Genomic DNA, 22,275 nt, shown 5'->3' on the forward strand with positions numbered 1-22,275 from the left:
ACTTTTGGTGGCAAGGTGATGTCTCTGCTTTTTAAGATGCTGTCAAGGTTTTTCATCGCTTTCCTCCCAAGAAGCAGGCGTCTTTTAATTTCGTGACTGCTGTCTCCATCTGCAGTGATCATGGAGCCCAAGAAAATAAATCTGTCACTGCCTCCATATCTTCCCCTTCTATTTGCCAGGAGGTGATGGGACCAGTGGCCATGATCTTAGTTTTTCTGATGTTGAGTTTCAGGCCGTTTTTTGCACTCTCCTCTTTCACCCACATTACAAGGTTCTTTAATTCCTCCTCACTTTCTGCCATCAGAGTGGCATCATCTGCATATCGGAGATTGTTGATATTTCTTCCAGCAATCTTAATTCCGGCTTGGGTTTCTTCCAGTCCAGCCTTCCGCATGATGCATTATGCATATAAGTTAAATAAGCTGGGGGACAATATACAGCCTTGTCGTACTCCTTTCCCAATTTTGAACCAATCCGTTGTTCCATATCCAGTTCTAACTGTTGCTTCCTGTCCCACATATAGGTTTCTCAGGAGATACAGTGGGGTCTTGACTTAAGAACGGCTTGAGTTAAGAACTTTTTGACTTAAGAACCGCTCTCATAGGAAAATATTGACTTGACTTACATACTTAGATTTGAGTTAAGAACTGAAAAAAACCACGTGGGAGGCTGGGAAAGTGCAAAATTTGAACTTTCAGTTAACTGTTGGCCAGTGAAAAGGGTGCCTGTCTGCTTCCTCACTCCTCCCAGCGTTTAGAGAGTGGATTGGGAGACAGTCTTCGGACTGCCTGGTACTGCCTGGACTGTATTTTCCCTGCCTTCCCTGAACCTTTCTTGACCTAAGAAAAAAAGAAACAAAATATCCCCCTCTAGTGGTCGAAGGCGGAATAGCAGCTTCCCATTCGTTTCTATGGACGGAAAAGAGCAGATACGGATCAAATGGTTTTCAATGCATTCCTATGGGAAATGCAGATTTGACCTGAGAACTTTTTGACTTGAGAACAGCCTTCCAATACAGATTAAGTTCTCAAGTCAAGACCCCACTGTAGATAAGGTGGCCAGGCACTCCCATTTCTTTAAGGACTTGCCTAGTTTGCTGTGTCATTATTTTCTTTCAAACTAGGAGACTTTGGAGCCTGGTGTTCATATTAACTTTAACAAACAAGTCAATGGTAATGAACTGCTCAGGCGCAAAGATTTCTCTGCCAGCAGCTCCAAAGTACTTGCCACTATAGTTTTACCAAAATAATTCGTTGCTAACTCTGAACAGTTGCAAAGTTGGCTCTGTCTTGATATCAAAGTTAAATCTAAGTCTTCCGATAATTCAGTCAAATAAAGTTGTATTTGCACACTTGGCTTATAAGACACTAAAAAAACTCTCAGAAGTGTTTCTCCACAATACTAATGCACAGGAGTAAAACACAACATAAGCCAACTTTGTTTTATATGGACATACATGAATTGTAGCTCTAGTGCACCTTATTCTATCTCTGATAGTTTCTATTGAAGTTTCAAAGCTGCCATATGTCTGGCCCTCACTCAAAATCATTGCTAGCAGTATTAATACTTCACATTTAAGTCAAACTGATGAGCCATTTTCATGTTATACAAGGGCTTAGCCAAGCAGTCCATTGTGCCTTCTACTTCACCAACTAGCTCTGCTCTGATTTCCATCATCCAGCCTATTCTATGGCATATTTACAGTTCAGAAAGAGGGCTAACTATATCTCATTCCTAACATAAGAAAAAGGAAAGCAAATCCACCTACAAGGAGGACAAGGTTAAGTTTCCCTCAGCAGCTGAAATCCTGTCAAAAAGACTAAGGCAGGACGATCACAGTACGGCATTGTTTTCATCAGCACAATAAGTGCTTTGACTGAAGAGAAATCATACTTTCTATTGGCACAGCTCACCTATTCACAATAGGCTTCCACCTCTGGAACTATATAACAACTCTGCTGCCGCAAGGTATGACAATTATCTTTTTTCTGCCCAGCACTTCACAGCTCCCCATAACGTACATTCACTTTCATCAAAACTGGATCTTAAGTTCCCTGCTTTCAAACCAGCCCAGCTCTGGAATATGTTTGTGATTTATGAAATGGGGAAAAACTCTCACTATAATGAGTGAATTGTGCAATGAGTGAACCTGTCTTCACATAGTATCTCCCAGTGACTAGCTTGTATTTGTGCGTCTATGTAGGTATATGTAGAGGATATGTACAAGTGTGTAATGTGAGGGGTTTTTTTAATTAAAAAAACCTACGCTATGTTGTATATCTCAGATTCCAAAACTCGGTGGAGCATGAGCTCCTTTTAATCCTTCCTCAAAGCTGACATTAGCACAAAGACAGTATACAAAACCTCTTAAGACTATGGAACCCAACCTATGTTGATGCTGTCAATGCATGCAAGCATAATGTTTCTTCAGCTGGTTTTCCGCCTTCATAATACAGAATTAACAATATACATTCCCAAAGGCCTTCCCAGGCTGGTAAAAATGTATGTGCAGTAATCTGCTCTACAACACAGAATGATGAAGGATGATATTTTAGTTCTATTATAGTATGACTGATAAGCAGGGTCTTATCCATCTTACCCTCTCTATTACAAGGGCAAAGAAACCTAATCCATTAATGAGGTTACATGCTAAGCTTTATGTTCTTGAACTGCTTGGAAATCCTGCAAAGACCAATCGTATCCACCATAAATCCACTATTGGAAGTTACTCTTTCCTTGTCTGAGACTTCACACAACTCCATTCAGGTCCACTTAAAGAAACCACCAATGCATAAGATGAACTATTGGCTGAAATTCTGTAGTACTTGGTGTAGCATAAAAGTACACATGTGGATGATTACACAATACTATACCCAGACAAACAACATTTACCAATTTATTGTACACAATTGACCAAATAACTAGTTTATACAACAAGCCTGCAGAACTGCTTCTTAAATATGACTTCTATCTTGGCATGATTTCTGCTACCTCTTGTGTACCTTGTTTCCCCAAAAATAAGACCTAACCTGAAAATAAGACCTTTTTTTCAGGATGCTTGTAATATACGCCCTACCGCCCAAAATAAGCCCCAGTTAAGTGAAACCCCACCCTTCAACACTGTGCAGCAATCAGAGGAAGATGACATGACTGTATTTGAACAAATGTACATTGTATTTGAATAAATGTAGATTGTTGTACATGAAAAATAAAACATCCCCTGAAAATAAGCCCTGATGCATTTTTGGAGCAAAAATTAATATAAGACCCTTTCCTATTTTCGGGAAAACACAGTAGCTTCAAGTTATGAATGTGGAGCTGAAGAACAGGACTCCAGCCACTGTTACGTAAGAAATTACTTTTTATCGTCTCATTAGCACCAACTGCTTGTCAAGATTATCAAGCCAACTGCAAATACTCAGAGAAAAACTAGTGGAAAAATTTATGCTCATGCTGGAGTGTCTCTACACCCAACAAGAACTGATTGAAGTAGAAAGCTAAGAGCTCTGCTGTAGATAAGTGCAATTCTTCCTGTAGGCAAATACTTTTTTTTTAAATCATGTCTGCTACTCTCTTGAATTTGAGTCTTTAGGTTTTTAGCTTTCAACAACAGGCCATATGAAATAGCCAGGTAAAAATATGCTGAAGCCAAACTGGAGCAATCTTGCCAAGATCAAGATTAGAAACATCTAACTTGAGATTCACAACTCCAAACTGAGGTTTGACTTTTCTGAGTTAAACTGTCATAAATATACTAGAAAAAAGCTTTTTATTCAAATAGAAGACTGCTATTCCTCGTAATGTAGATTGCTCTTATCAGAACAGTTAATTGCTAACAAAGTGCATTGCACTGCAGTGTAGCTTCCAGTTTGTCTCCTGCTAAAGATTTAGTGGAGGTAACAATCAGCTACATAAATACTCAGTTTAATCAGAAACCAAAATGAATGTCACTCCATCAGCTTTAATACAGGCACTGGAATCATGTCAGATTAAGAAAATAACAAATTCAATTTATAGACTGATTGATACTGAGACTTTTGATAGTAAAAGGAATTGTAATGTTACGACAAGTATGTGCCTCAAATGCCACTATGAGAATTTTGCATGCAAATAATAAAATTAAATATATTACCACAATCACTTACCAAGACACTTGAAAGGAACAACAATATGAGTATGGCCCTTGCACTGCTTCTTGCCCTTTTTACACCAATTTTCAATATTGACTGGTTGGTTGGCTTCCACCACGTTCGTGATCTGAAGCTCTGGATAGATCTGTGTTTCAAAAACAAAAAACACCACTAAATACACTGAAAACTGATACATTCTTGCCACAAGATAGACAGAAGAGTAACTTTAAAAAAGAAAAGACTCTCTGAAGTACATAAAGTGTTCATATTTGATCAGAAACTAGATCAACAATGGTTTATTTCACAAACAATGCTAAATCACTTTTATCTGAAAATCATATGAATAAAACATGTGCTGATTTAATGGGTAATTGCTATACAGAGAGAAATTATGTTACATCTGAACAGGGGCATTACACTTTGCTAGCTCTCAAAATGAGCCTCTTTTGGTACTGCACGTAAACCAGTTCAATAGACTGTATTACGCACCAAAGATAGACTGAGGCTGAAGGTAACTGATTCAGGATCCTTGAAAAGGTACAGGGCTTCTACAAATGTGGTGTTATGTGCTATCAAGCTGCCTCCAACATATGATGACTCTAATGTGTTTAGTGAGGTATTTGATATGTTCCAAGGAGCAGCATACCACTGTCACTTGCATGTGAGTTGCCACAGCCACGTGAAGATATGAACTCACATCTAATACTCTTTTCACCAGACCATGCTGACTCTCACAACTAATGAAAATGTTTGTAGAAAAACATGGGCATTTATTAAAAAAAAAACCCAAGGATGTTTGCATTAACCTTTGAAGAGAACGTCTCCAGTTCAAAATTAATAGTGCTACTATACCAACACTTGGCTTTCAATGCATACAGGTTCATGCATGACATATGCATATGCTTAAAGTTTTCTGAATGAGTGATAAGCTACTACATTATTTCTACTAATGCAGCATCCCAGAGAAGCTGAAACACTGCTTCTACTGTGTCGTTACCCAAGGTGCTTGGCACTGCTTAGCTGAAGGCGCTGGCTTTGGTGTGGGTGTTACTCGATATGATTGGCTGACAGCTAGGTCAAACACAGGAAGCAAGAGCGTAACAGCTGCACTTCCATCTTAACCTTTCAGGTCAAAAGGCAGAGCTGTGAACAGCTGCTGTTTCTAAGTTCCCTACATAACGTGGGAACTACTGTTGATCACCCCATGAACCCAGACAAATAGTCTGCATCCCAACAGATGTGCAACAACATTATATCATTCCAAATACTCTAGTATAGCTAAAATTGCAAAAGATGCTGCGCTGCACCCAAATGCTGAAGATTAACAGTCAAATGCAAAACAAATCTCCTGCTCATGGTCTTTCACGGGCAAGGTAATTAAACTTGCAGAATTAATTCCTGTTTACATCAATAGAAAGTATTTGAGGGAAGTGTTTGGGGGACAGTACTGTACCAGATACGTTTTAGCTGAAATTATGAGTCACTGACTTCTAAAGGGTGATAAAGTAACTGCAAAGAAATGGCACTTACTTCTTGGCAGTATTGCAGAATCTCTTCCTTCCTTCCAAAGCAGCTTTTGCTCCCAGAAGGATCAGGCTCCCATTTTCCAGTCTGGATGTTCACATGCATGTTTAGCTTTCCACAGAACATAGCAACTTGCGGCTCCGCCACAGCAAAGCCAGTACCGGCATTGGCAGCAAGTGCCTGGGGAGAAAATAATTTTACACACTGTCAGCTGACACCCACTTGGGTGTCTCAGAGAATTAGAATAGTCAAAGAACTTAAAGAGCAGCATTAGATGGCATGTTTTGCTATTACTTGAACTGTGCATCCCTCTCTCCTGAATCACAGATAAAGTGAGCTTTCAGATATTGAAAGACTTCCTCCTACCATACCACAGCATTAAACACCCACGCAGACAGGTAGGTCATTGATGCTTATAAACTATAAAGCCATGCTTTGATGGAGTACTGCTTTCCAAATAGTTAAACTGAACAAGTCAGCTGTTGGGTCTCCTGAGGCCTTAGATGCATAGCAATCATTTGCATCAAAATTGCAAAGCTTTTACCTTAAACGTAATTCAGCTCTCAACCATGCAGTAAGAGAAAACTGTATACGAGTACAAATGTGTTTACCAATCCCCTAGTATTTGACTATAGGAGAGTTTAAATTAACCTATTACACCAATATCTGTCGTAAAGGAGGCTAATGCCAGGACTGGGCTGGAGAGTCTATCAAACTATTTAACCATTTTCAGTCAGCATTATCAAGGAACAACGGTCCATGGGAAAAGTCAACTGTGCAGAAACTTGAAGCCAACACTGGGCATGGCTACAGTCATAAGTAAGGAGAATTTACAAGATTACAAAACATGTTCCCTTTCTCTGGGTGCCACACCAGGCATCTCTTCCCTCACTCTTCCCATCTTATAGCTTTACCTTCCAGTCTCACTCTGCAGCAGTCACATCTTTGCCTCAACCACCAGGAACACACTTAAAACAGAAGATACAGTAAAGTGGTTTGCAGAGAGGTAGAGGCCAAACAATGAACAAGATTGCCCTAAAGCCGCTGAACATCCAGATGACACTGAAGGCTATGTGAAATTAGGCCAACGGCTGCACAGAGACCACGGGCTGCAGGTTCCCCAGCTCAGATTAAATGACAAGATGAATGCATGAAAGTAGCCAAAGACTATGGAAGACTCTATATTCCATGCAAATCCTGCAATGAAACTTTAATAGCTCTGCTCTGCTACTTAATTATTACAAACTTCCAAAGCATGTCTCCATAAACTCACAGTATTTCTTGTATATAATTTAACTGATGGCCTTTGGAGGAGCAGCACTGCTAATTCTTCTAAATGACTCATGTTCCCACATCTTTATAGATGGGGAATGCAAATCAGGCAGACCAGAAAAACAAGGGCTGTACAGCAGTTCTGGCTGGGACAACCAACTAGCACTCTTTCTTAGGCATGGTCATGGTTAACACTTGCCAGATAAAATAATGCACCACAGTTATAAACAGTTATAAACAGTGAGGGTGCTGCTTCTCCTTCTGTCTACAAAAAAACATATAATGTGGCAAGGCAAATCAAATCAGTCTTTTGAAGACCTTCTAATTCCTTCCAACAATGGTGGACAGTGGTAAAAACTAAAATGCGAACCTTGTTTCCTTCTATATCATTCTAAAAGAGAAGGCCCAAACACAGCCATTCATTCAGAGAGCAATGTGCAAGGAGACAAGACAACTCACAGACAAGATAGCTTTAAGATTAGTAAAGACACTAAGTGGTTCACTATCATGGTCAGAAGGCATAAAATGGCAGGATTAAGGAGATAGAACTGCTGCTATGCCCAAAATAAGGTCAACACGAGAGTTATCATTTTCCATGGTAAAAAATATCTTCAACATTGCTCTTTGACATTTTCAACCACTATTATAGTATAAAACTCCCTTTGTGGAGCAACCAAAGAAAATACACGCAGTTTTATCAAAATTGATTATTTCTTCTCCAAGACCTTGTGCAGTGTAGGTCATAATTTACAAACAGGAAATATATTCATTCATTTCACTCAAATATTACTTTATAAAGCAACACTATAATACTACATACTACTAAGCCCACTACAATTGATTACATGCATTTAATCACACATCCAAACATGATTTCAGTATAATGCTTGCCTTGTTCTAAAATTAAGCAGCTGAGAAATCTTCAGTAGCACCACTACTACCTCAAAAATATTCTAGTGAACTAGCAGCAAAACCAAGCAAAAGCTTTGGCACACAGGCATAGCCACAGGTGCATAAGTCTGTGCACTCACCATGAACATGATGTCTGATACCAGATACTAGCTTAGCCACTGAGCCCAAAAGAGAACTTTTCCCGCTTTATTCTCTGAGAGGCCAAGCCCTCAACACACCGCCCAATTCTTTTTCCAGAACTGGTCAAGTCTTTTCTTTAGTAGGAAGAAAACGATCTTACTTCCCCTTGCCACAAAACCAGGAATACTGCTGATTTAAGATTTCAGCAAAAAAGCAGCATAAACTATATTTTGGAAGGGAGGGAGAGAAGTCACCAATACAGGAAACAAAGTGACTTCAAAGCCCACACAAATCAATTTAAGAAAAGAGATTCTTCTCCACCGTAATTCAAGCAGAAGATTCAGGGACTCTCTTCAATAGTCTTATGCACTAAATGTTTGGCTTTCCTGTCAATAGCCAGCTGATTCTGAGTGCATAAATATATTCTGTCTTCCAATCACTCTGTTAAGATACTGCAAAAATAATTCACGGTAATGTGTGGATGTCAAAGGTGCCTGATCTCTTGAAATGAGTTTCTGTCACAAACTGAGAATCTACATCATTGATCCACTGTTCACCTGCCTTAATTGTTGTGTTAAGATTCTGATGCTGTGACTTCAAAGGTGAGCCTCCTTTCTATTCAAGATACAAGTATTCTTCAATGCTCTCTTTGCCCAAAGTCCCACTCTCAAAGCCTGAACACCCCTTGTTGCAGACCAAGTAAGCTCATTCAACATCTAAGTTTCCTCCATGGTTTATGGGATTCCAGACAGTATAACAAAAATTAATGGGAATCAGACATGAACATGGAAATGCAAAATAAAACTCCCTTCCTTCCTTTTTTGCCTGCGTAGTTTCACCTTTAGAACAGAATCCACCTACAATAAACAAACGTTATCCCTTAGACATAATGAACTGTGAAGCCTACAGACTTCTGCTTATAAAAAAGGGAAAAAAAACACCAAAACCAAAACAAAAAGGTGAGTTTTCCTAACTTTCCTCCCTGAATAACATACATACTGGCATTCACAAACAAGGCTTGAACAACCTAAAATGATTTAAGTATGAGATAAGGGCAAATAAAAAGGTAGACCATATTAGAAAACAAATCTAATGCTTCAGAAAGAGAGGGCGAAACTGTGTACAGTGCCAGAAGAAACAGGAGATTGGGCGTGTCTGGAATGTTAACCTTGGTGCTTGCTTGCATGCTGTTTTGTGCAAAAATAGTCCTGGACTTTGAATTATAACATGGACAGGATTTATAAGGTCAGTTTTAAAGAGATGGTTCTGGGCCACTTCACTTCTGCTTCTTTCAAGATACATTAATGCGTATGTGTAGTGAAACTGAGTGGAGGAAGCCGCAAGGTCAGCAGTGCCTATTTGAAATTATATTCTGAGCCACCATAAACCTTGTTCAAACAGATATCTTTGAGTAAAGATGATGCAGTGTTTAAACATTAATGCTGAAGTGTTTATTTTTTACTTTCTCTTCAGCTTACTGGCACAGATAGTTAAAGGAAAGGTACCATTCCTTCTCACATTTTTCAGATATTTTGCGTAACATGAGACAGGTTACCATAGTAACATTATAGATTCTTGTTCACAAATGAACGAACTAACTTAGTCGCTCATCCTCAAGGTGTCTTTGTTCCTTTAGGGAAAATCATGCAGATTTATGAAACACAGGAGAAAAGTACTAAATTCAATGTCCATACCATTCAGCACACAAGCTTTGAATGTCAGAGTCCAACCAGGGCTACCCCACATGCTGTGATCAGCCTAAATATCAGCCAGAACACATCAGAGAATGCTGCATGAATGCACAAACTGAACTAAAGACTCATCCAGCAATTATGCTTCCCCTCCTTCAAAAGAGGCCATATTTTTTCCTTATACTAATGGCAATCCATCTTCTGCAGAAGAGATGGTTCTATCTGCCTAGCTAAGAAGATCCTCTATAAAGTTATACCATAATGACTATTCAGTTTGTATTTACAATGAACTAGAAGTGTCAGTAATATTCCTGTCCCCTAGAACAGACAATCATCACCACCACTACCATCATCTAATCCCAATTCTGACAAGTTGCCTGCATGCCACCTCCAAAATGCTAGCAGTTGAACGTTTTTAAGAGACAGCTGACCCGATTTTCTAAAATCTGGGCACTACACTTGATAGTGTAGTACATCTTTAGAGTTGAACCAGCCCAGATTCATGTTATATTGATTCTATGTACAAAGGAAAAACATGCTTATTCTCATCATCCAAACTAACCCCTTCCTTTCAGCCTTAAGCTCAAAGTGAACAGAGTCTGCATGAACGAAGACTAACACAGATTCATTTGGTGACCAATCCTTATTTCACTCCAACACCCTTTTCTTTCTATTATGAAGACATTCTCAAGTTTTTAAAAAACTGGACAGCTCTGAAGCCATGCATGAGGTTGGGATATGATTTAGTTATGTCTTCTTGAATATTTATTAAACAAAGCATGTATCTCAAATGTTTCTTTAGCAACCAAAAGTAGGTGAACTGAAACAAGAGATCATTAAAATCAGAAGTCTATTTGATCTAGACTTAGTTATTACATGCAACACATGTCAAGGTTTATTCGCAAATTACTAAAATATTTTGCTAAATATTTTATTTAATATCTTACTAAATATTTAACTATTTCAGGATATAGAAGCTCAACAGCACTCACTTCCTTAACATTTTAAGGACAGAAGTTAATGTAAATTGCAAACATACTTACTTGAGCATCTCCAAAGTGTTGCCCACTCATTTAATTCAAAGGCACTTAACTTTTGCTAAGGGTTGTGATATCACTACCTGCTGAAAAACTTTGACTAATTTTTACTTCCCTTTCCGAACAAAGAAAATCTGATTCAGCCCTGCCTGAGAAACCCTTTCATTGCATACCAGTAACCTGCAACACTTTGTTCCCTTTGTAAACTAGGCTTGCCAGGATAAACCTCTGAAACTGATGGATATTAATCCATCCTATATTGGATCAACAAATTTCTTTTCTGGTTGCAGAAAAGAAAAGCACCACCTTTTATTCCACTGCTAAAAGATATCTTAGCATTGAACCTAGGTGTCCACTAGTGGAAAAAATCTTAACAAAAAAGGCATTATTTCAACTGAGCAAAATAGGAAAAAATATGAAAATGTAATTCTGCTTAGCCTTTTCTTCTCTTTTCAGTGATTTTGAGGTACTGCTGCACAATTAGGTCATTGATGCGCCGCCAGCAAAAATCCCAGGCTTTTGGTGTTTACTACTGAAAGACTTCCAAAATGTTCATGGACTGAGGACTGTTCTATGAACAGATAATTCCCTTTTACCCTTCAAGGAATATTAATACACTAAACTGAACTGGAAGTACACAGTTTTTCGCAGACATTTGGTTGTGACAAGAGTTGATATATACCTATTTTAGAATACCAAGCCAAGGTAACAAAGCCATAATTTTGTTTGAAGCAACACAATATTGACAAGAAACTTAAGTAAGCCTATGGGCTGAATGCAGACTTGCCCCACCATTAACAGAAGGTCTGACTGAATCCACTGAGACCACTGAGATTTGGCACTGACTTCTTGCTAAAGGATGAGGATGGGGCAATGATTTTAGCCATCTCCACCTTACCTTTGCAGCAATCAAGACCCAGAGGGTTCATCAACCTATCATAACAGTTTTTCAGAGAGCTGCAGAAGAGGACTCAATACACTGCTACTTCATCGTCATCTTCCAACAAAATCTTAATGAACAAAAATGCGGAACCAACTTAATGTTCGCAAAGGTGAAAGATGCTTCTTCCGCAATTCAAACACATATTAAATCCTTTCCCTGTGGAAATGCTAATACAGCAATGCTGGGAAATTAAAAAGGAACAACATGCTACATCTACATTCCACACTGCAAGCCACAAATATGACAGCCTGACATTTTATGTTTACATTAAATTAACTATCAGAGTGTTGGGAGGCAGGTTTATAGAGTAACTTCAAAACAGCAACCTGAACTCCCCCCAACATTAGCTAAGTGGCTAATTCTGATTAAATTTTTTACAAAGTTTTGTTTGCAATGATCCTCTTGCTTTTTAGTCAGCAGACCCTAGACAGCATTAAACCAAAACCAAAGTAGAGAGAATAATGGAAGACTCTTTCAATGAATATGCTGTATGAACTGGTTTTCAGGTTAGACAATGATAATAAATTCCTGAGATCATTCTGCATTGTTTCTGTGCTACATGCACTTCAAACAGAACTTGGATTCAAGTTCACCCATGAGATACCAAAGAGGATTTGTCAAAGAACAACACTTGGTGTCACATCCCGTAATTGCAGCCTGAGCTAATTCTATCTAACAAGAGCAACAGCAAAAAAGATAATCAAGGCAAAAAATATATACAGATTTGATACAGAGAGTTTAAGACCTGGCTACACAATTTAGAAATAATTAACATGACAATTAAACAGTATGGAAGAGGGGAGATTGGTTTGCTTCCAATAAAGCAAGAATGATTTACATTATTTATAGGTCACATAATAGTTAAATGCTCTGGGTGGCTCACAGAGTAATGACTGATTAAGAATGCAACAACACACCCAAAGCATGACACAGCGCTGAAACATCAAATTAAGTCCAAAGAGATCAAAGAAAAGGAAATGCAAACTAGAAGAGGGGCTAAGCAACCTTAATAATTCTAATGAGATTTTAAATGCATGGAAAACTTTTTTTAAGTATATAATCTCGCAGTGAAAGCCTACTAAACAGGGATGGTATCCCATTTTTCAACAGAGGCACCACTAATGAAAAGATGTTTCACATGCAGTCATCTGCTATACCTCACTTGACAGAGATACTCATAGATAGCCTCAAGTGAAGATCTCAGTATCCTAGAAAATTTATGAGAGGTTATTTTTCAAGTATGAACGCTGTAAACACTGAAGGGATTTAAAATTCTAGGCAGCACTTTGCATTGGGCTGGTAATCACCTGGAAACAGCTGAAGTGACAAAACACTCCTGTAAATTGCTTAATCGGAAATGTACATGTCCAGATAGGTTGCTGCTGGTGTCCCAACCCCAACTGGTAAAAGATGATACAACCTACAGATGACATTTGCATCTGGGATTGCCCAGTTGGTATTCTGGAGAATGTCTCATATTAGTGAAAAATCAATGGACAGGGACAACTTCAAAGGCACACTTTGTCAAGATTATGTTGTTTGACTTGACGTGATTTTGAGGGAGAACAGTCACCTCCTTGTGCTCAGCCAATACAAAGGCTCATGTAGGCAAGAGACATCCAAGGGAGAGATCATTAAGTATCACCCTTTACCTTCAGAAGGTGCACAGTGGGCAAAGAGAGGTTTATCCTTTCTTGAAAATTACTTCTGCCCTTGAGGAGCAGCAGGACTGGCAGTGTATCATACTCAACAGAGACTGTTATTTGATAGTTATCTTAAAGATCATATACAGTGGTGCCTCGACTCACGAATGTCCCTTCTTATGACCATTTCGAGTTACAACCAGCTCCAGTCGCAAAATTTTGCTTCTACTTGTGACTGGAGCTTCCACTTATGAACAGAAAAAAGGCAGGGGGAAAAGGCAGGAAATTCAAATTTCTAACTGTAGGTGGTGACAAGGCTGCTTCTTCGTAGCTCTTTCACTCCAGCAGTTAGAGAGCATGCCTGGGAGGAGGCTTGGGACTGCCTCGCTTCTGCTTCTGACAGTGTGGGTGTTTGCGTGTTTGCAGGGAGGCTTTGGGCTAGTAAGATAAGATGCTGTTTTCTGCTTTTAAAAAACTTTTCTGAGTGTTTTTGCAGCATGGTTTTGAGCTGGTGGGTTATGTTTCTGTGCTGTGATGGGTCTTGGGGGGCTTGTTTTGGGGGGCTTCCCCCTTTTGTGATGGGTCTTGGGGGTTTGGTTGCTTTTTGGTGTTTTTTCCCATTTCCAATGGGTCTTGGGGAGTTGTTTGCTTTTTGGCTTTCCACCGCCATTTCCGATGAGTCTTTGGGGGTTTGGTTGGTTTTTGGACTTTTCCTCCCATTTCCGATGGGTCCTGCATGCTTCCCTTGCTTTTTCCTTTGTTTTCTTTGCATTTCCGACCTGCCCCCTTTGTTCACTGTGCATTTCTGATCTGCTCCGTTTCTTTTCTGTGCATTTCCAATGGGTCTTGCATGTCTGATTGCTTTTCTTCCCCCTCCCTTCGGCAGGAAGGCATTCATCGTATTTCCAATGAGTCTTGCAGTGATTTTTTTTGTGATTTTTTTTCTTCGGCCGGAATGGATTAATTGCATTTCAGTGCATTCTTATGGGAAATGGTGCTTCAACTTGCGACCATTTCGAGTTACATCCATCTTCTGAAACAGATTGTGGTCGTTAGTCGAGGCACCACTGTACATGGGTTTATAGCCATTTTTGTTCTGTCACATGGTAACTACTTAAAGGGATCTCTTCTGTGTTGCACTTCAATAGCAGTGCCTTTGCATCTATGTAGCTTAAGTACAAATGTCTGTCTCCATTCCATAGCAGGGTGGCAAAAAACAAGATTAAAGTATCTCTCTAGCATATTACTGCCTTTTGTCCTCATTCATCACATCTTCTCCACACAGAATTCAATGGAAAACTGAAGGAAAATGCCAGCTAGTCTCGGACTTCCATGATTACTTCCCAGCACAAGGATGTGCAACTGTGAGGTCCTCTTGTGATACTGGAGCAGAAAACAGCCCCTTTAAAATTATAATCTTCAAAATCTTGCTCAGATTCATACAGTCTTTTTAAAAACACATGCAGTTTACCAAACTAATTTACAACTGCAGATCAGGTGTGAAAAATAATCAAAAGCACTCCTCAGTAGGAGATTAGGGAGGAAAAATTGCAAACCCCCTGGATTTTTGAGATTTACATTATTATTGTTGATATGGAAAGAATGTTGCTTTTGTACTTCAAACTCTGTTCCATGCTTTGTTCCCCCCCCCAAACCACTCTTCCTCTCTTTATTTAGCAACTAGATGGCTTCAATTCAGGAAGACTAATTCATGCCTGACATAGCAAGCAATGGATTTACAGACAAGCAATGTATCCTAGCTTTATTGTTTTACATTTCAAAAATCTCTGATAATTACAATAATGCATGGGCAACTGCCCAAGAGAGGAAGAATTATTGTCTAAATAAGATCTGGTGCAGGCTGATAATGCTAGCCAGTGTTTGTTTCTGAATTTAAATTGGCACATCTCAGAACATTCATTTTTGGCTAGCTTTAACTTCTTTCTTACAGCTTGTACAGTGTTCTATGTACTTCTACTTAAGATAATTATGAGGGAACTTAACAATCCAGTCAACAGATACACGGATTTCATACTCATAAAATGTACAAAATCAGTCAAATTACCTGAATTAAATAAAATCCATAAATGTAATAAACCTCACACAGAACACCAACCTTACTATAAATAGATAAAAGTGTAGCTTCTATCATCTTTTGATTGCAAAATCTGCAACATATAGGAGAGCAAGATGTAACATGATAAAAATGCTGAAGTAAATCCTAATGATGTGGATTTTCCAAGCTTATATTAAGTAAATATTTTCAGTGTCCTCATAGCCTCTTTGTCCTGCTGACATTAAACTCATAACAGCTTGAGCAAAACTGTATTCTCGTTTAAGTTTTGGTAAAAAATACTAGAATGACTTTGCTAGACAACTTTGAAACTACCACGCTTGCAAAACACGTACTGGCAAAATTTTTGAAAAATTATTTTTACACAGAAAAATAATGTACTGGAATATCTGCCAGAATTCTTTCCAGCTGGTTCAAATCCCCACTTCGCTATGAAACCTCAAGGCAGCACTGGTAAAACTGGTCCTTAAATCCAACCTCATTATTCTATGACGTCACATACCTTAGAAACCCTACTAGGGTTGCCATATATCAAAACTGACTTGACAACTGAAAACACATGCAAATGTTTTTCTGCATTCTGGAACATTCATTTCTACCTTATCAGGACTTGAAGTTGAAAAGCAATGATTGGGGGGGGGGGGGGGGGGAGGAGATTAAATTCAGTCCTCTTCAACTATAGGCTTGTGTACTCATCTAGACACATGATCAATCAGATCAGGTTAGATTAGATAGGGTGATAGTTTCTTTTAAAGACCTTGTCCTGGCTTCTTTTAGAAAACAAGACACAGGTAAAGTCCAAGGAAACTTTACTGCCACCACCTAAACTTAACTCATAAAAATTAATGCCTCAGGCAGCAGTACTAATCTGACTCTTCTCTGAAGTTTTACTCACTCTGTTTTATACAGAAAAAACTTATAAGAACTTATCAGTCTCCTGGAATGTGTATGTTTAAGAATTTCATATCAATAACACTACAGTTACATTTTCACCAATCTACTCTCCCACAATGCTTGATGTAAAAATGTAGCAATGTTGCTAACTATAGCAAGTATTTATTATTTGTTAAGGAACCAGAACACCATTCTGCATACACAGTGCTGGGCTTCCCTGCTTTCTACAGAACTGCCACTTACTATTTATCTTGAGCAATATATGCAATTACATAAACCAGTTCTACTGGTTGGATAAATTTAAGCACCAACTCAAAGGACTTAACGAAGGTCATGGTAATTGCTCAAATTGAATTAGTACCCACCTCTCCTCATTCCAGTAACCTATGCAATTAGTCTGTGTCATTGTATGATAAATTACTACTTTCCCAAAGGAATTATGGACAGCTAATTCAAAAAAGTACAGAGGTTGTCATAGTTTTAGAATTACACATACAATACAACTTTCAACAACCAACCAGACTGAGCTCCCAGCAACATTTTACAAGTTGCCCATACCAAAAGTGAACAAGAGCTGCAATATTCAGACATCCTAGGTGTTCATACATCTGATCCATATTCTTCCAGCTATCACTTACTGAACCCAGAGCTTATTTAAATTCTTTCAATTCTGCTTGCTAAATACAAAAATGTAATAAAGACACCATGGCTTGACAGTTTGCAAATATACACCATGAGTCAAACTGATACTTATACTCCAGGTTCTGCCAAGTACCCAGCCTCGAGAAAAAGCTCACAAATGTTTATCAGAATACAGTGGACCCTCTACTTACAGAATTAATCCATATTGGAACGGTGGCTGCAGGTCGAAAAGTCTGTAGGTCGAGTCTCCATTGACCTACAATGCATTGAAAACCAATTAATCCTGTAACCAGCCGTTTTTGTTCCATTTTTATTCCACTGTGGTTTTTTCTGGTCTGTAGGTCAATTCTCCGGCTGCAAGTTGAACCTAAATTTTGCAGCCAGAGAAGTCTGTAACTCAAAAAGTCTGTAAATCGAGCCGTCTGTAAGTCAAGGGTCCACTGTAAATGTAGCCAGAACAGGAATGTTTACCTTTTCATCGGTGTTATGTACACAGGAATCATTCATTGGTGTATTTTGTTTCTCTTTATACACAGAAACCTCAATATGAAACTGCCACCTTCCTAGTAATGCCATTCCCTCAACCCCATTCAAAAGTCAGCTGCCTTCCTACACATCACCCATTTAGAATCTCAAGCATGAAAAGCAATTTTAGATACTGTGTTTCTCTGAAAATAAGACAGGTTCTTATATTAATTTTTGCTCCAAAATGCCTTAGGGCTTATTTTCAGGGGATGCTTTTTTTCATGTTCAAGAATCTACATTTATTTAAATACAGTCATGTCATCATCTTCTGGCTGCTGCACAATGGTGGAGGGGAGGGTTTCACTTAACTAGGGCTTATTTTTGGGGTAGGGGGTATTACGAGCATCTTGAAAAATCATACTAGGACCAATTTTCAAGTTAGGTCGTATTTTCGGAGAAACAGGGTATCATCAGCCAAATCACAAATTCCTAGCTATTCAGATTAAGAGATCAACAGACATCTAAGGATATAAGACAAGAGGAAGTTGTCCATGTTAGAAATTAAACTTTTATTAATCACAATGACTTGCTTCATTTCACTTCCTGACCTTTTGTTCCAAATGACTTTTTAAAAAACAGACAAATAGGAAACTGAGAAGACACACGACACAGAAATGGGTACTTGATCAGAAGTTGCTAGAGAGAAAAAAACTGTTTAGTACTTGCCAGTATAGCTACTTATGGGATATAATGGGGGAAATTAAGTTCAGCAACAACTATTTAAAACTGTAGTAGAAGAACGGGAACACAACAGCCTCTGAAAGTTTCCATGAAGGGCCATATTTTCACTGCCTGCTGAGAGTCAGACAGTTCCTAGGCAAAGTAAATTCCATGCCCAAGGTCCCACAATTGAAACAGCCTTGTCCTAAATGGGCTATCCATTTATTTTTAAAATTAACAGAAAACATACAAAGCAAGTTGTATGAACTGAAACATTTGGCTTCATGGAACTTCTAAGTAACCCATACATTGATGGAGAACTAATAGCAAACACAAAATCAAATCCAGCTGATATATGGAGGCATATATGGAATGGAGGTACAATACTGTATTCAAGAGCAAGCTGGACAACCCTGTGTCAGATCTGCTTTGACTTAGATTACTGCACTGACCAGGGTGTTGAATTCAGTGGCCTCACAGGCCCCTTCCAACTCAATGATTCTATGATTCTGTTACCACAAAAAAATAGTACAACCAATTTAAATACTGAACACCAGTTTTTAATTTCATTCCTAACTGCAGACAATTTTGTATATCTTGGCAACATTTGCTCTGAAATTCAGTTTCTTTTTGGCCAACATCTGTAAATGATCTTGTGAAGCCTACACTCTAAGAAAACTGAGACCTCTTCATACTTCTCTTTTTCTATCCATTAGATGATTGGAAGATGTGATCTTTAGGGAAGCAGCTCCATCCACTTTCTGAAGCAAGAATCCATGACCTCTCACCCCTCATCACGGACAGACCCGGTTCCAATAAAAAATAATAATAAATTCTTACGAATACAGTACTTGTGTGCCATCAAGTCAATTCCAATTATGGCAACCGTTTTCATGGTTTTCTAGAAGAGAGTACTGAGAAATATTTTGCCATTCTGGGGCACACACTGAAACTGTGGAGTCTGCCCAAAGCCACACAGGCTGGCTCTTCTTGGATGTGCAGCAGGAAATTCAGCTCCCAACGTCTGGTTCCACAGCCAGAAACCTAACTCACTGAGCAATCCAGCCAATTAATCCATACATTCCTGCCCAATTACTGCATGCATAAAGCTCACCTTTTCTATCAGTTTAATTAACTCAGCACCACAGATAAGATTGCCCAATATGCAATCCCACTGGAAACTAAAATCTCATCCCTAGCAGTAATTCTGTAAACCACTTCTGACCCTCAGCAGAGGTGAATATAAAAAAAAAATTAAACAAAGAAAGCTGACTTAATTATGACCTTTCTAAACAGTGTTTAAAATCTTGTAAGCCACAAGACTAATGCAACCTAGTTTAAAACACTCAGTGGAATAATGGAATTATGAGCCTACCTCACCATATTGATTGGCCAGCAGAGAAAGAGTCTCCACAGCCAGTGAAAATGCAATAAAGTAAGAAGAACATCCATTCCTTCATTATATTTTAAGGAGGTGGTACTCTACAAAACATGGCATGTTTATTCTGCCTTGAGTACATGGTTCAAAAAGCAACAGTAGTTTGCTGACACATGGATTCCTTGCAAAATAAAGGATATCCTATTTCACAAGTGACAGGATATAGTTTTTGTTTTTACAAAGCAACTCTGAAAAACACAGTGTGTGAAGTAGCTTACTCAATGGCATTTAGTAAGCGCTCTGATGTCAGTTAAAATTTTAAGCATCCATACAGAAGCAAATGAATGTGTGGCTAACTTGTGTACAACATCATGTCTACGTAAGTCAAGTTTTCTTTTCTTTTCTTTTTAAACAGGGTCTTAAGGAAACTGAAGTGAAGGAAGAAACGAAAAGCATTGGAAGCCATTTAAGTTTGTCTTCAAGAGTAGAGGAGAAATCAGGTACTACCTCCTGATCCTTAAAGCCCTGGTTGGAGAGTTGATTTATGAGGTTCCTCCACTCACATTATTAAAGCTTCTCTTTGGCATTATCAGCTGGTTGTGAGTCAAGGCTGGGTGTTTGCATTCCCACTGTGGCCCCTTGGAGAGGGGGCCACCCAAGACTACCTGGAGCACGTGTGGCTAACTGGATTGTTTCCTGCCACCTGTGCAGGCCTGTGCAAGCAGCATGATTCCACACCATCAACAGAAGGACAGAAGGGCAAACCACTTCTGAGTACTTAACACCTAAAAACTGCTGGCATATAAAATATATCTGAACACAAAAATTAACTTTAAGTTCTACTGCCACAAACCAATCCTGAGGCGCTTAAGTGCAGCCCTGTGTGTAATGTACAGTACACTTCTCCCTTGAATCACACGGGTCTAAGTATTACAGTTTGGGTTATAAACAGATTTTTTAAATAAATAAATATTCAATAAATACTGTGCCCCTGGACACCAAGAACCCTGTGAGTTCAACACCAAAGGTGTAAAAGTGATCTATCTGCTCTCAAACAAACACCTCTAATGCAGCCTATGGATCAGGGAATCAGAAAGACCTTTAAGGCATAAGAGTTATACACAGATTTTGAACTACACTGGGGTCTGGCGCCCTTAACTCCAGTATTGCTGAAGGGGAAAGTGTATCCTTAAGGAATTAAAATCTGAATTCGAGAAAGGAGAAAACAAAGAAGTGACAAGTTTACTTCAACACAGATCAACATCTGGAAAAGAATTCCACCATTATAGAAGATCTTAGATTTGTAGTTTTTATAACTGCTTGCCAAACTACTTGAATAGCAGTATTTGTGCTACGAAGCTTTAATTAGTGGTTTTATAGGCTGAAGTTCCAAAACATGATACTGTATTTACTGAAATGCTACAATTCTTAACTCTTGTAGAATGTTAGCAATTTTACTAAGCAAGCCAAATAAGAAATGAGTTCCAGAATCATGTCATTTGTACACTGTTTTATTTAGTTGTGCTTCAATACTTGGGCTACAACAATATTCTGAAAGCTGAAGTGTAGCTTCTCCAAAGAAAAACACAAATTCTTAGTCATAAAAAAACTCTTAATGGCATTATAGAATGAAGAAGTAATTTACAGTGTTTGGCACATGGGATCTGATCCTTGCCAGCTTAACAGGTTTTATTTGGCCCTGAAAAACATTTGTATAAACATCTTCAGCAAGCACTCTTGTAATCATTACAAAGTAATTGCAAAGTAAATGTGTTCTGAGCGATTTATTTAACTGTTGCACTCTAGATGCATGCCCTTCCTTTGAGAGTTCTTAGGTTTTTTCCTCAGGAGGGCAGATTATGGCACTGGATAACAAAATAAAGAAAAACGGAACAGTATTCCAAGCAGTTTCCACCTCTGCACTGCAACTACTTAGATCAAGTAGGAAGACAATCCTATGCAATGAAATTACCAGAATTTTCTGGAAATACTTTTTGCCTTTTCGAGTACAGTTCTATCATCACTGCTGTAATTTACTGCAGCTTGAGTTGCTGGCAATGAAAGCCATTAGCTGAAAACTACTTAAGAGACCCGATGATTACAACAGTTACACTGGCACTACAGAAACACAACACACCAGACATAGTGGTAATGGAACAAAGACATGTCTGGATCATTGACACTGCAATTGCAGGGGATACCAGAGTTGAAAATAAATAGGAAAAATTAACAAAATACGGAGAACTAGCCATCAAAATAACTTGCTTGTGGATGAAACAGACTTCAGTGGTTCCCATAGTCATCGGGGCGTTGGCAAAAATACCAGTCAATGTTTTTATAGTTTTGATTGACTGTACCTGTTGTTGTTGCTGTTGTTACTATTACTATTATAAGGAGGAGGAAGAGCAGCAGCAGCAGCATTAAACTCCCTATCTGTCTTTGCATACTGAACAAAGGAAAATCGTAACAAGACAACATGTACAAGTTAGACTTCAGTCTTTATAAACAAGAAATTCTACATTAGTAATTACAAAATAAAACCTGGGAAACTGTTACAGATTAATAAATTAACATGCCTATGCATATTGCTCATATCTAGCTTATCCCAGAATACAGGCAAGGGAACTGGAGGCTACTTCAACAAAAATAACAACAACAAAGAATCAAATAGCAGATTACTAGTTTTAATGCACCCTCTATTTGAACAAGGCTCAGACATCAGACAGTGTGCTGATTCCACACATTTACCCCATCAATGATGAGCTAATCTGGAGGGTATATTGATTACTCTACTGATGAACTCTAGGTCCTTAAGCCCCTGGCTAGGAAA

At 38.6% G+C, this 22,275-nt stretch overlaps 1 protein-coding gene across 4 annotated transcripts in view; it reads right to left on the reverse strand.

Moving 5' to 3' along the window:
* The window catches only part of APLP2 (amyloid beta precursor like protein 2), a 56,952-nt gene that overhangs the window by 24,239 nt on the left and 10,438 nt on the right, over positions 1-22,275 (reverse strand). For all 4 annotated transcript variants that reach the window (XM_020791792.3, XM_020791813.3, XM_020791822.3 and 1 more), the window contains exons 2-3: positions 5,661-5,834; positions 4,146-4,275 (exon numbers count right to left, since the gene is read on the reverse strand). In XM_020791792.3, the coding sequence (XP_020647451.3) occupies positions 4,146-4,275; positions 5,661-5,834 (304 nt within the window). The remainder of the gene's footprint in view (positions 1-4,145; positions 4,276-5,660; positions 5,835-22,275) is intronic.

The sequence above is a fragment of the Pogona vitticeps genome, chromosome 8 (genome assembly GCF_051106095.1).
Source record: "Pogona vitticeps strain Pit_001003342236 chromosome 8, PviZW2.1, whole genome shotgun sequence".
Lineage (NCBI taxonomy): Eukaryota > Metazoa > Chordata > Lepidosauria > Squamata > Agamidae > Pogona > Pogona vitticeps.